General features: G+C 49.8%; 1 protein-coding gene across 1 annotated transcript in view; it reads right to left on the bottom strand.

Moving 5' to 3' along the window:
* TMOD1 (tropomodulin 1) overlaps positions 1 to 13,318 on the bottom strand; it is a 76,389-nt gene that overhangs the window by 22,458 nt on the left and 40,613 nt on the right. The window contains exons 5-7 of the mRNA XM_054584633.1: positions 6,586 to 6,675; positions 5,623 to 5,753; positions 3,801 to 3,908 (exon numbers count right to left, since the gene is read on the bottom strand). Coding sequence (XP_054440608.1) covers positions 3,801 to 3,908; positions 5,623 to 5,753; positions 6,586 to 6,675 — 329 coding nt within the window. The remainder of the gene's footprint in view (positions 1 to 3,800; positions 3,909 to 5,622; positions 5,754 to 6,585; positions 6,676 to 13,318) is intronic.

Genomic DNA, 13,318 nt, shown 5'->3' on the forward strand with positions numbered 1-13,318 from the left:
CCTCACTGTCCCCGCTTGCTGAAGCCCTACGGAAGGCTCACCTCGCAGGGAGCCTCTCTGACCGACACCATCAGTCCCTCCTCAGCTCACCTTGCTGTTCCCCCAGGATGGCCGGTCCACTTTCTCTGTGACCCCAAGTAGGTTGTACCCTCCCGAGGGGAGGGACCCAGTCTGTGTTCCCGCCACGGCATTCTTCCTGCTCTTCAGGAAAGGCCTGCCTGAGTCTGATAATCAAAATATTTAAAAACCAGTAGGCAAGTCCACCAGGCTGATCTAAGTAGACATGCTGGTGGCCGAACAGGCCTGAGAGGCACTGTCATACCAGGTGCCATCTCTGTTTGCTGGAGCAGAGTGGAGGGACTGGGGTACAGTGGGCACAAGAAGTGCTGAGGCAGGCAGCGGGGGTGCATACAGAGCTCGGGTAGCCTTATTTACCAACTATCCCAGAGCATTTCAACATGTGACAATGGGTGTACTGGTGTGAACGGGCTGACATCAGCTGCTGGCCGGGCACAGGGTCAATGTGCCATAAACATATGTGGAGCTGAGCTGAGTGCCCGCATGGACATGCTTGGTTTCTGATCCATGACACAGCAGCGTGCTGGGCATGTGGCTTTGCCGGCCACATCTCCGTGGGTGAACTCAGAGCCACTGTAGATGTCCTGAGGTCAGAGGTCATCTATCCAGGAGCAATGAGAGACTCTAAGCTATTTCTATTATTTCAAATATATCAGAGGAAATTGTCCTGCCTATTTTCAAAACGCAGGAAGAGTTGATTGCTACTAAATAGACTTCAAAGCAAGAGAAACTATCAAGGATTAAAGAAGGGCATATGTGATGGTAAAGCGATCAATTTTCCAAGAAGATATAACAATCCTTTCTGTATTTGCACCTAACAACAGAGCATCAAACTACATGAGGAAAACTAACGGAACTGCAAGGAGAAAGATGAATCTACTGCTAGAGTTAGAGATTTCAACATCACTCTTTCAGAAATGGACAGATCCAGCAAATTCAAAATCAGTAAGGACATAACTGAATTCAATACCACCATCAGCCCACTGGACAGAGGTGACATCCATAGACTACTTCACCCAACAACAGCAGGATACACATTCTTTTCAAGGTCACATGGGATATTCATCAAGGTGAACCACATTCTGGGTCATGAAACACATCTTAATAAATTTACAAAAATAGAAATCATACAATGCCTACTCTCAGACTCCAGTGAATTTAAACTAGAAATCAGTAGCAGAAAGATAACTGGAAGACCTCAGGATATGTGGTGATTAAACAACACATTTTTAAATAACATATGGGTCAAAGAAGAAATCACAAGAGGAGTTGAAAGGTATTTTGAGCTAAATGAAAATAAAAATATAATTTATGAAAATTTGTGGGATGAAGCAAAAGTAGTGCTCAGAGGGAAAGTTATAGCAGTGAATGCATATATTAGAAAATAAGAAAGATCTAAAACAATCATCTAAGTTTCCGTCTCAAGGGACTAGGAAAAAAAAAGAGCAAGTTAAATCCAAAGTAAACAGAAGAAAATAAATAATAAGAATTAGAGAAGAAATTAATAAAACTGAAAACAGGAAATCAATAGAGAAAATCAAGAAGCCAAAAGCCATTTTTTTGTTTTTGTTTTTTTTTTTTAAAGATCAATAAAATCCATAAACCTTAGCCAGGCTAAGAAAAAGAAGAAAGGACACAAATTACTAATATTGGAAATGAAAAAAGAACATCACTATGGATCCCATGGGAATTAAAAAAAAAGATAATAAAGGAATACTATAAACAACTCATATCTTCATGAAACAGACCAACTTCTTGAAAGACAATTTTCCAAACTTCATGTAAAAAGAAATAGACTATTTGAATAGGCCTTTATCTCTTAAAGAAATTGAATCAATAGTTAATAGGCTTCAAAACAAAAAGCACCAGGCCTGGATGGGTTCACTGGTGAATTTTACCAAATATTTAAGGAGAAAAGATACCAATTCTCTTTCAGAAGATAGAAGTGGAAAAGAACTTCCTCACTCTTCTTTGAGGTCAGCATTATCTTATCTCAAACCCAGACAAAAACATTACAAGGAAGCAACAGACCCATATCTCTCATGAATATAGATGCAAAAATCTTCAAAAACTGGCAAATCCAACAATGAACAAAAAACAATTACATGCCGTGACCAAGTGGGATTTATCCCAGGTATGTAAGGCTGGTTCCACATTGGAAAATCAATTAATATAATCCATCACATCAACAGGAAAACAAAGAAAAAGCACATGATCATATCAATAGATACAGAAAAAGCATTTGATGAAATCCAACACACATTCATGATTAAAAAAATCTCCATAAACTAGGCATCGAGGAAAATGTCAACGACTTGGTAAAGAGCCTCTGCAAAAAAACCTACAGTTAACATCACACTTAGTGGTGAGAAACTTGAAACTTTACTACTAATATCAGGTAAAAGGCAAAGATGTCCCTTCTCACCGTTCCTCATTAACATATAGCTGATACAGTAAAACAAGAAAAGGGAATAAAAGATTTAAAGAATAGGAAGGAAGAAAAGAAATTGCATTTGTTTGTAGATGACATAATTGTTTATGGAGAAAGTCTGAAAGAATTGACCCGGAAAAGCTCCCCTAGAACTAATAAGTGATTATAACAAGGTTGCAGGATACAAAGTTAATATACAAAAGCCAATCACTTTCTTTTATACCAGCAATGGACAACTGGAATTTGAAATAAAAAACACAATACTATTTATACCACCCCCCCCAAAATGCAATACTTAGGTAAGAAGCTAACAAAATACGTATAAGATCTATATGAGAAACAGTACAAAATTCTGATGAACAAAATCAAATAACTAAATAAGTGGAGAGATGGTACATGTTCACGGATAAAAAGACTCAATATTTTCAAGATGTCAGTTCTTCCCAACTTAATCTATGGGTTCAATGCCATCCCAATCAAAATCCCAGGAACTTATTATGTGCATACTGACAAACTACCACTAAATGGTCAATTACCATCCCTGGTAAGCTAGTCCTGCACTCTTTACTTGCTATTAGAGTGTAGCAGTCACTCTATACTGTTATTTTTTAGTTGTCTGCATGGCCAAATAGACCATAAGTTCATGGAAGTGGGAGCTATATTATGTGTCTTGGGCACAGCTGTATTCCCAGAGCCTAATTCAGTGCTGGACACAGAGACTCTTAATAAACTTGTGTTGAATGTTTAAAAAGAAAAAAAAGAACTGATGGCTACTTTATATTAAGTACAATTTAACTTGAACAGTAATATTTTAAAGACATGAATAAAAAACAAATGAAGTTGGTCATTGGGACCCGCTGGAGAAGACAATGACTTTAGATATGGAGAAACTGAGGCCCTTGTCCGAACACAACGTGCTGGATGTGGAGAGATCTGGCTGTGGGGTCCATGTGACTTGCATTTAAACCTCAGCTCTACCTCCCCCTTGCTCTGCAACTCTGGATAAAGCAAGTGCCCTGGGCCTCCCGCACCCCAAGTTCTTCACCTGCAAAGTGGGGAGACCTGCACTTCTGGGATCGGGGGTGGCTGTGGAGATGAACTAGGATGATATGAAAGTGGTGCCTGGGTAACCACCCTTCTGTCTACACCCTCTCCTGGCTCTAGCCCAATGCCGTTCACCACACCTTGCAAGGTTCTTCATCAGTGGGATGTGGCAAGGCCACGGCATCACCCTTCGGTTTCTATGGCATTCCCCTCCACCCCCAATACACCAGAACAGAAAGGTACATACATACGCCACGGGGTCATTGCTCCGTGTCCCCACAATGCTGAACTTCTTCACATATGAGTTGTCTTTCAGGGCCTCTGCGTATGCCTTGAGGGTGGGTATGGGGATATTCTGCAGAGAGAAAGGCAGGCAGTGACTGGCAGCCCCTCCCGGGGCAGCGTGGGAAGACGGAGGGGCTAACGCTCTCACACAGGCAGCCCGATTTGTAGCAAGTCTCTGACCAAAAAGCGAAATGGGCAAAGGATTCTGGCTTTTCTCTCAATGACTAGGATTTGGGAAGAACTTTCTGGTAAGCAGATAGAGAAAACCCTCCCTGAAAATTTCAGATAGGACTCACAACTCCCTCTTTGTGCACACAGAGACCAGAGGAGGAGGCCAAACCAAGGCAGAGGGTGCAGAGGAGTGTTGTGCCAAGGACTGAGGCCTGGGCCTGTGGGGGTGAGCTGACCTCCGCCCCTGCAATGGGTCTCATTTGCTCTGTGACTCTGGGGAGGTCTCTGACCTTCTCTGGTCCTGTTTCTGGAAAACAGCGGTGTCGGGGAGGGGGCGTTGCACTAGATGACCTTTAAGAAACATCTGTCCCCAAGGGTCTCAGCTCTGCCGCACATAAGAGGTTCCTCGGTAACCTTTCCCAAATGCTGATGCTCGGGCCTGCTCCAGACTGATAAAATCAGAATCTCAGGATGGGGGAGGTCTGGGCACTGGTGTATATTTTTTAATCCCCCAGGTGAAATACACCGATCTAGTCCACCTGCCTAATGTGCAGAGGGGAAGCCGAGGCCGGAGAGGGCGAGCCCTTGCTGAGGCCCCGCCGCGAGGGCACAGAGCCAGGCCCTGCCAGGCCGGTATCCACTGCCAGGGCGCACACAGTTCTGACTGGTGCCGGTGTCTCCCTCTGGGCACACGGCAGACAATGGAGGCACCTGAGAGAGACCCTGGCTGTGTTTTAACGGATCTCTCATTTCACAGCGTCACTTTAGCTCCCCATGGGAATCGAGCACGGGAGGCCAGGTGGCAGAGAACACTTCAGACGCAGGTTTCCAATCGGATTGTGTCGTGGAGCTAACAGTCACTTAAGAGAAAGTGGAGAAGAAAGGAAAGAGGAGCCAGGGAGTGAGGGGCCTGCTTCTTGTCTTACCACCCCCCCTCCTGGGACTAATCCCACTGGCCTCCAGGCTGAGCAGGTGGGCAGGCAGCTGGGCTGCTTCTGAATTCTGCCTGTCGCCCGTCGAGCGTAGGACTGCCTGTCTATCTGTCCCTCCTCTGCCCTTGGTGGTCACACGGAAAGTGTCCAGAAAGATGTGGCTGACAGCTTGGAATAAATCTTCAGATATTTGGGCCGACAGCTCCCCGCAACGGCTGCAGAGTGAGGCTGAATACATGCGTGATTCAGCAGCAGTGGTGGTTCGGGGTGGCCCCTGCCAGGGCCTGGGTTACCCATGCGCCTGGTGGGCACGGGGCTCTTCTAGCCTTGAGGTTCGGAGCAGCTACAGGCGCCTGCGCGTGGGTGACTCATGATTTATCTTTTATCTCGGGGAGCTCTTTGTTTTGACTAAGAAGGCGGTTTCCCAAGTTGAAGTTGGGTTGGCCTGGGAGGTGAACATCTGGGCCTGACGTCAGATCTCTGAAACAAACCAGGACCGCGGGACGTGCTTGTTTACGCTGTCATCCCTTCTGAAAGATTTTGCCCCTATTCCTGATCCAGAAGCACCCAGAACCCAAACAGGCCCTGCCACCTCTGTACTGCTAAGCCTGGGCTGTCTGCAGCGGTGCAGTGCCGCGCGTAGCTTTCCCCCTCCGGTGAAGTGAGGTGACAGGGACTTACCCGGATGTTATTGAGGTTAACCTCTTCGAGTTTTGGGTCATTTTTCTTTATCCGCTCTAGCGTTTCCTCCACGTCTGTTGAATTGGGTTCTTCATCGGGCACAGGCTTGTATTGTGTTGGTTTAATCACACCTAGAGTGACCCACAAAAGGGAGGTAGCTCACAGAAACAAGAGATCACGTTCCCTCAACCCAAGCACACCCTGGCAGGAAGTGGTGGCAGAGTTCAGGGACATGTGGAGAGGATGTGGCCCTGCTTGGACTCTGGCTTTGATGTCCTGAAGAACTAGGCAGCTTCCTTAAACTCTCAACCTCTAAGTCCACATCTTGTAGCCTGTGAAGAGGGGCTCTTTTGAGGACAAAAGGAAGCCTGGATGGGAAAGAAATATGTAAGCCTTCCGGGGGGGACTAATGATTCTTTTGGCACCCCCTCTCTGGGGCCAAAGCGCCAGCTTGGAACAATGTGCCTGAGCAAGTAAGACAATGCAACACTGGCACAGGAAAGGACAAGGAGACTCATGGACAGGAAAGACCGCTGGGGACAGACCCCTGTTGATGCATGGAAGTTTACAGGCAAAGTGGAGCCCCAAACCAGCGGCGAAAAGGCACGCTTTGCAAAGAATGGCTTTGGGACAGTGAGATATCCATTAAAAAAATGAAAACTTGATCTCATCTCACACCACAGACAGACATGAACTCCAGGTGGATTAAGAAAGTGCATATACGAAGTAGACCTCTACAACTTTCAGAAGAAAATATAGGAGGTTATTTTAATAATACTGGGATGAAGGAGGCCTTTGTAAACAAGACACAAATCCCAGGAGAGTAAAAGGAAAAAGTGGATAGATTTGGCCACATAAACGTGTACACGTTCTGCCATGAGCCAGAGAGCAGGAGAGGGAGGGAGCAGGAAGCGTGGGGACGACTTCACTTCCGAGGCCGGGCCGGCAGGGCCGTGTACTCACTGTTGAGGCCCTCCTTGTTCACGATGGAGCTGCTGCCCAGGGCCTGGTAGTACTGCTGGTTGCTCATGAGCGTGTGCATGCCCAGGATAGCTGCGGGGACACGGGAAGGGCTCAGAATTTTCCCCTCAGACAGAAGAGCCTCCTGGGCACAGACATCCCACTCCCTTGAAATGTTTGCTCCCGGAAATGGCAGGAAACCCTTGCATGAAACCTTTTAAATTTCCTTTCCCTCTATTGACACGAATGTCAAATCCCTCGCACCAGCCTAGACTTCTCTAGTCCCCGGCTTCAGGTTCCCAGGTGTCCCCTGCTGTCCCACTGGCACAGCTAACCCAACGGCCCAAACAGAACTCATCTTCCCCAGCAACAGCCTCTTCCTTTGGGTCACCTTCCCGCCTGTCATCCTGTCTGTCCCTTGGGGTAGAATCTCACCCACATGGCACCTTTACCAAGTCCCCACCTTTCTAAACCGTGCATCTTGTCTGTCCCGCCTCCCACCCCATCCCCTATGTCTTGGTTGAGGCCCTGTCATTTCTCGGTGGTACTGTCACAGCTGTGTAGTTGCTGGTATGCTGGTCCCACCCCCGGCATTCAGCACAGAGCAGCCAGAAAAATCTCTCTGGAAATGTAAATTGGATCACATCACACCTGTGCTGAGTCACGCTCATCCATTCATTTGTTCAACATTTACTGAGCCCCAACATCATGTGTCCAGCTCCAGGGACGACGGGGACAGTGGGGCACAACAGAGACAGGATCCCTGCCCACGTAGCTTACAGTCTGCTGGGGGACAGAGCTGCTAAGCAGGCACCCACACAATTAAAAACATAGGCACAGAGTGTGGCGGGTGTTGTGAAGGAGGACCCCAGTGCATGCCGGGAGAACGGAACAGAAGGGCTTGGATGGGAGTGAGGAGTAAGGGTTGGCCAAGTTAAGAGAAGGGAGGCAGAACGTTCTGGGCAGAGGGAATGGTGGTTGGAAAGCCCTAAGCTCAGGGAAGGGAAGGCCGGGAGGGGGAAACCGGAGATGGGCAGAGACGAAGTTGGACACGTGGTGGACGGCGCAATACCCTGCTCGTGGAGCCACGCGCTCTGGGCCAGAGACTCCGCCGTATGCCAGTGATTCTCATTTGGTTGTGCATTGCAATCAATGGAGAATCTTTAGAAACCCCTGCCGCCCAGGCCTCCCCCAGACCAATTAAACCACAACCTCTGGGGCGGGGGCTGGGGCTGAGATACCGGCCCTTTTTGAAGCTCCCCAGGTGGTTTCAATGGGCAGTCAAGGTGGGGAGCACCGCCTGACACGGTGCCCCCGAATCCTCACCACGACCCTTGGGAGTAGATTTTATTCAGACGGTCCACATCAGATCCTGCAGGGCCTCAGAGGTTTGGGTGAGGAGTTTGGATGTCTTTCCCAGATGCAGCCTGGGAAGCCACTGACGGCCCAAGCAAGGGCATGAGCTGGTGTGACCGAGCTCTGTGAGGGTTGCCGCGGCTGCCCGGGCCCCTGGCTGCAGGGGGAGAGAAGCACATGGGAGGGCTGCGAGGCTGCTGCGGCCATCAGGGTGGGTGGGCAGTGGCTTGTGAGCCCCAGTGCTTCCCGGCCCTCCCTGGGCTGGCCCTGCCTCAGCAGCCTTGTCCCTCCCCTACACCCTTTGCCCTCCGGGGGCACAAGCAGACACTGCTCAGTAGATCCTCCTGCTTCTGCCAATGCCGCCCCCTCCACTGGCAGTTCTCTCGCCACTGGCAGTGCCCGCTGTCGAAATGCCCCCAGTTGTGTTGCTATATTTGGCACATAAAATTAAAGACACCCAGTTAAATTGGAATTTCAGATAAACAATGAAAATGTTTTAGTATAAGTAGGTCTCAGTCAGTGTTTGGGATCTATTTATATTTAAAATGTATCCATTGTTTATCTGAAATTTAAATCCAACTGAGCATCCTGACCTAACAACTCTACCTCCCCATCCCTCAAGACTTAGAATAACACTTCCTCCCCCAGGGAGTCTTCCTGGATTCCTCCCTTTCCTCTGCTAGTTCTCCCACAGCCCCGGGTGTCCTCATCACAGGCCACAGTCTATGACAAGGTATTAGGGATGTCTGGGTACATGTGTGCTTCCCCTAGCAGACTATGGACTTCCAAGGACCAGGAAAGAATATCACCTCTCTTTCTTCTGCCTCTCCCAGAACACAGTAAGGTTTGGTAAATATTATTTACCAAATATATTTACCCTAGCCATTTCATTAGACATGGTTTCTCATTAGACAGAAAACACCAGAGCCCTTTTGGAAGAGTCGGAGACAGGTCCTGACTGTGCCCCCAATGCTGTGGGGACTTGGGAGGGTCCCCTCCGTCCCCAGGCTTCAGCTTCCTCTGTTCAGTGGAGGGGTGAGGCAAGATCAGGGCTGGACACCTGATTCACCCAGGAACTTTGAGACAACATCCATGCTCCACCCTGGAACAACTAATCCAAATCTCTGGAGGTATATTTTTTAATCTCCTTGGGTGATTTTGATGCTCGGTGGGAGCTGGGAACCACAAGCTGAGATGGTCTCAAAGTCCCTTCTGTTTCTCACATTCTACGAGCCTTCTCTGCTAAAATTAGACCTGCCTACTCATCGCTAAGAACTGGTAGGAAGAGAGGCCTTGCATTTTTACAAGCTCGCTCATTTAATTTAGGCTGTGGCTACGTGGGCAATGGGAGCTGAGGCCTGAGTCAGCAGCAGGTGAATCAGATCACCGCGCCTCACCTTCCGGGGCTGCCTCTTCCAGCTCCCACACAAGGAGCGGCTGGCGGTGCTTCTGGGCTGCTGCTGGGATTGTAGGTTTGGAAGAACAGTCTGGAAAGGTTGCTGGGATTCCCAGGGAAAATGGGACCTCGTGTGGCTGGCTGCTCTTGCTTCAAGTGTATAGAGAGGTGAAAAATGCAAAATGCATTTTGGACTCAGATGATAGCTTCCTGTAACAGTCCAGAAAGGCGGGCAGAGGCGGGACAGCTGCGGAAAGTGCCAGGAGACAGAGGAAGGAGACCTGCGCGCCAGTCTGGCTTTGATTCTCATTTGCTGGGTAACCCTGTCCAGGTCACTTCTGCTTTGGGGGCCTGTTTTCTCACCTGTAAAATGGGGTGTATCTGAAAGCTGATTTCTTACCTTCACATAGGACTTAACAGCCACACCATGTCTCATCTTTTTATCCTGTTGGATTTTTTACAACCAGCCACCAGGGTAGGTGCCGCCGACCCTCCAACTTCTCCCGCAGGCTCGAGGGGGAAATTGTTTGTCAAAGACCATCTAGCAAGGACTCTCTAGCTTTGCAGTTAGTATTCCCAAACACTCCTCCACACACAAGGTCACCAGCGGTCCTACAGTTATAAAACTGCCCCTCTACTGCAGAATTCTAAAAACAGATAATATATATTCTAGGAAGTCATATCAATAGCAGGCCTAAGACAAAAAGAAAAACCACTCTGCAGCTCTGAGGAAATTAGAAAGGAGATTAGAAAGAAGGAAGGAAGGAAGGATGGAAGGAGGGAGGGAGGCATGTGTGAGGGAGGAAAACAGCACATCGACATGGCCTGTTGCTTCATTCTTGGTAGATATTGGCAAGGCTGAATTTAGCACTGGGGAATGTAATTTAAAAAAAAAAAGTCTAGATCTTCCTCAAAACTCAAAAAGGACTATTTTTGAACTCTGAAAAAGAACATCAAGTTCTCTTTCCTCGCTCTGCCTTGGCAGGGTTCAACCGGGTCGTAATTCCACTAGGGAAGCAGGAGATAACAGCACACTCCTGGGCCTCCCCAGCTGCCAGCCGCTCGGACTGGCTCAGGGCGGGCGGCAGGCTTCCTAGGAACAGTTGGGAGACGCTGGCGCTGGCTCAGGACTTGGGTGCTGTTGAATGGCTCCTGGATAAGCCACACCCTGACTCTTGCAGAACAAGAGCCTGAGGCATGAACGGGACACCTGGAGCTGAGGTGGGCTGCCTAAAGCTGCCTCTGCTGGTCAAAGGAGCCAGGGGCTGCCACCTGCCCTCGGGGGTTGCCTGAGGGTTGGCCCTTCTGACGGGTGAGTCTCCTGACCCCCCATTCCTTCTTGGGTCCTACTCCACCTGAAGAGTCCCTAAAGGCAAGCCAGGATCGCATCCCTAACTGGGGAGGAGAGGCATTGATAATGGCGAACGCTGGTGGATGGCTCCCAGCGGCCTCCAAGCTACGACCCAAGGCCACGCGCCAAGAATTTTGTCCTGTCGGAGGCCTGTCTGTTCGTGACCCTGCAGTGACACATTTCATGTTAAAATTGACATGCTCCTGTTCTGTCCTCCCATCACATCCTGGGCTCGCCAAGGACAGGGGCTGGATCCAATTCATTTATACAGTAGGAGTTCAATAATGTACACCGGCTCCAGGAGTGAAGGAGTGAATGCATGGGTGATGCACAAACAGGAAACCAAATGAAGAAATGAGAGGTCGCAGGCCTTGTCTTACCCGTGTCGCACCTGAGTCAGCATGACACCTCTGCCGGGTGTTCTCCTACATGTTCCCTCATCCCCAAATATCAAACCTGCGAAGCGAGCGGTTTGAGGGGCCTGCCTCCTGCCCCGCGCTCCCCCACTGCACCCTGCCCTTCCTTCAGCACCCTGGCTCCACCACCCAGCCAGGCGCCCACCCTGTCCTTTTCTCCTTTCTGACACTCACCCTCACTTGTCATTTTACATTGGTCTCAGTGTTGGCTTACATGGCTGTACGAGGGCAGGAGCCAGGCTGCTTTCTTAGGGTTCTCTTGCCAGGGCTCGTCCAGAGCCTGGCAACAGAAGGGAGGCCAGGACAGTGGCTGCTGAGTGAATGGGTGAGCCCGCAGAGTGCACTTCACGGAAGTGCTCTGCCCAGGAGCTGAACTGTGAAAGCTCGAGATGAGGCCCTCCTTCCTCTCCCTACTTTTCTATCTCTAATGACTCGCCCACACTGGGCTCCATCCACTCCCTCCTTGGGAAAGGCCAAACCACCCCCTCCCTTCTCCCCTGCCGCTGGGGGGCTCGCCACACCCAGCACTCTGACAAGATGTCCTGTCCCTCCTGCCTCCATCTCTTGCAGCATCTTTGAAATTCCAGCAGGATTAGGAACAGCCGATCTCTCGGTGGAGCCACATCTCACAAGCAGGGTTCCGCCTGGCCATTGGCCTCACCTGGGGCCTGCCTCCAGTGTCCCCCATCCTCTAAACACCACTGCCTCTCTGCCCACCCCCCGGCTTTCATCGGCCTCTCCCAACCCTCCCCTAGTCCCAGGTGTCAGTGCCCTAGTGAGGCATCCAAAGCCTTTCCTACTGTGGCCCCATCTGCCCCCTGCCGACTCCGTGAGACTTGGCACCGCGCTCTCCCATCATCTGTGTCCACTGTGCTTCCCAGCCCTGAAGGGCTTTATCCAGGTTGCACTGGATGGTGACGCTGTGACTGGGCCATAGAGCGAAGCTGCCTGGGGTCAAACCGCACAGGCAAGGCACGTAACCTCACCGTGCCTACTTCTTCCATCCGTAAAATTGGACAAAGAAACATACTTCAGAGCATTGCTGCAGTCGCTAAATAAAAAGCAAGGTATTGGAAGCAGCTCCCACAGCATGTGCGACATAGTTGGTGGTCAACAAGTGCTCAGTCCCTCCTTCCCCAGAGACACTGCCACTTTTCAAATGGCTGATACATGATGACAGGCGTCCAAGTTGAGCCAGTGAATACTGGTGTCGACTTACAGCTCCCTCCTCCTTTCCAGACCTCAGAAGGATATGGTATCATGAACAGATAATAATAATTAGCCATGCCAGCAAAATTAAAGAGAAATCGTTTCAAGAAATCAACACAGAAACTTAGCCCAATATTGCAGCTCTACTTTGGCACAGGAACTGGTGGCTCTGACGCGGAGTCATCTGATAATCCTTCTGAGCTGACTAATGAGGGGAGCGATGTCACGGGTGGTGGGGGCTGGGGGGTTGGCGATCGGAGGGAAGGGACCAGGATAAAAACAGCTCTGGGGTGAGTCAGTGTGGAGGTGCTGCGCTGCAGTGTCACTCACCCATCTCCCTGCTGCTGGATTAACCGGAAGTCAAGGGGACACCCCGCCCCCACCCCCTATCAGGGAAATGGTTCGGTCAAAATACATGCGCATGACGTGGGATCTAATATGATTTGTGTGGTTTTGACAACACAAAATTTGAACTTCAAAGCAAACCAGTTACATTTTCTGAATTAAGTGTTCTATTTCCTTTGGGGTGAGATGCTGCTTCGGTGATTCACAGGGAAAATGAAAACCTTCCTCTCTCGTCCCTGACACCCTTCAGGCATCTGCCCCTGGGCCTTTGCCAAATGTTCTGCCTCCTCAGGAAAGGGTTGTTTGGATTCAAAGTCTACACACTGGCTCTCCGCATTCGCTCCGTGGGTCCCTGCAATCTGGCTTTGACCACCAGCACCCAGAGGTCACCCCTCCTGCATATTTGGGTCTTCTCACCGCCCCTCCCCCGCATGGTCCCACTACAGATGACAGCCGTCCCATTTTCCGCTCTCCAGCCCCTGTAACAAATGTCCTCAGGACTCTTGCACCACACCCACGAGAAGCCAGAGGATGTGATGAGGCAAGAGGCCAAGCCCCCTGGCATTGGTGGCCTCACCTGGCCTGTACCTGGGTCTCAGGCCAGCCCTGAACCCTCATTCTGTCTCCCTAGCTCTTGAGTAGGTTCTGCCCATTCTGATTTGG

The sequence above is a fragment of the Pteronotus mesoamericanus genome, unplaced genomic scaffold (assembly GCF_021234165.1).
Source record: "Pteronotus mesoamericanus isolate MK-2021 breed Mesoamerican mustached bat unplaced genomic scaffold, CSHL_Meso_final contig_78, whole genome shotgun sequence".
Taxonomy (NCBI): domain Eukaryota; kingdom Metazoa; phylum Chordata; class Mammalia; order Chiroptera; family Mormoopidae; genus Pteronotus; species Pteronotus mesoamericanus.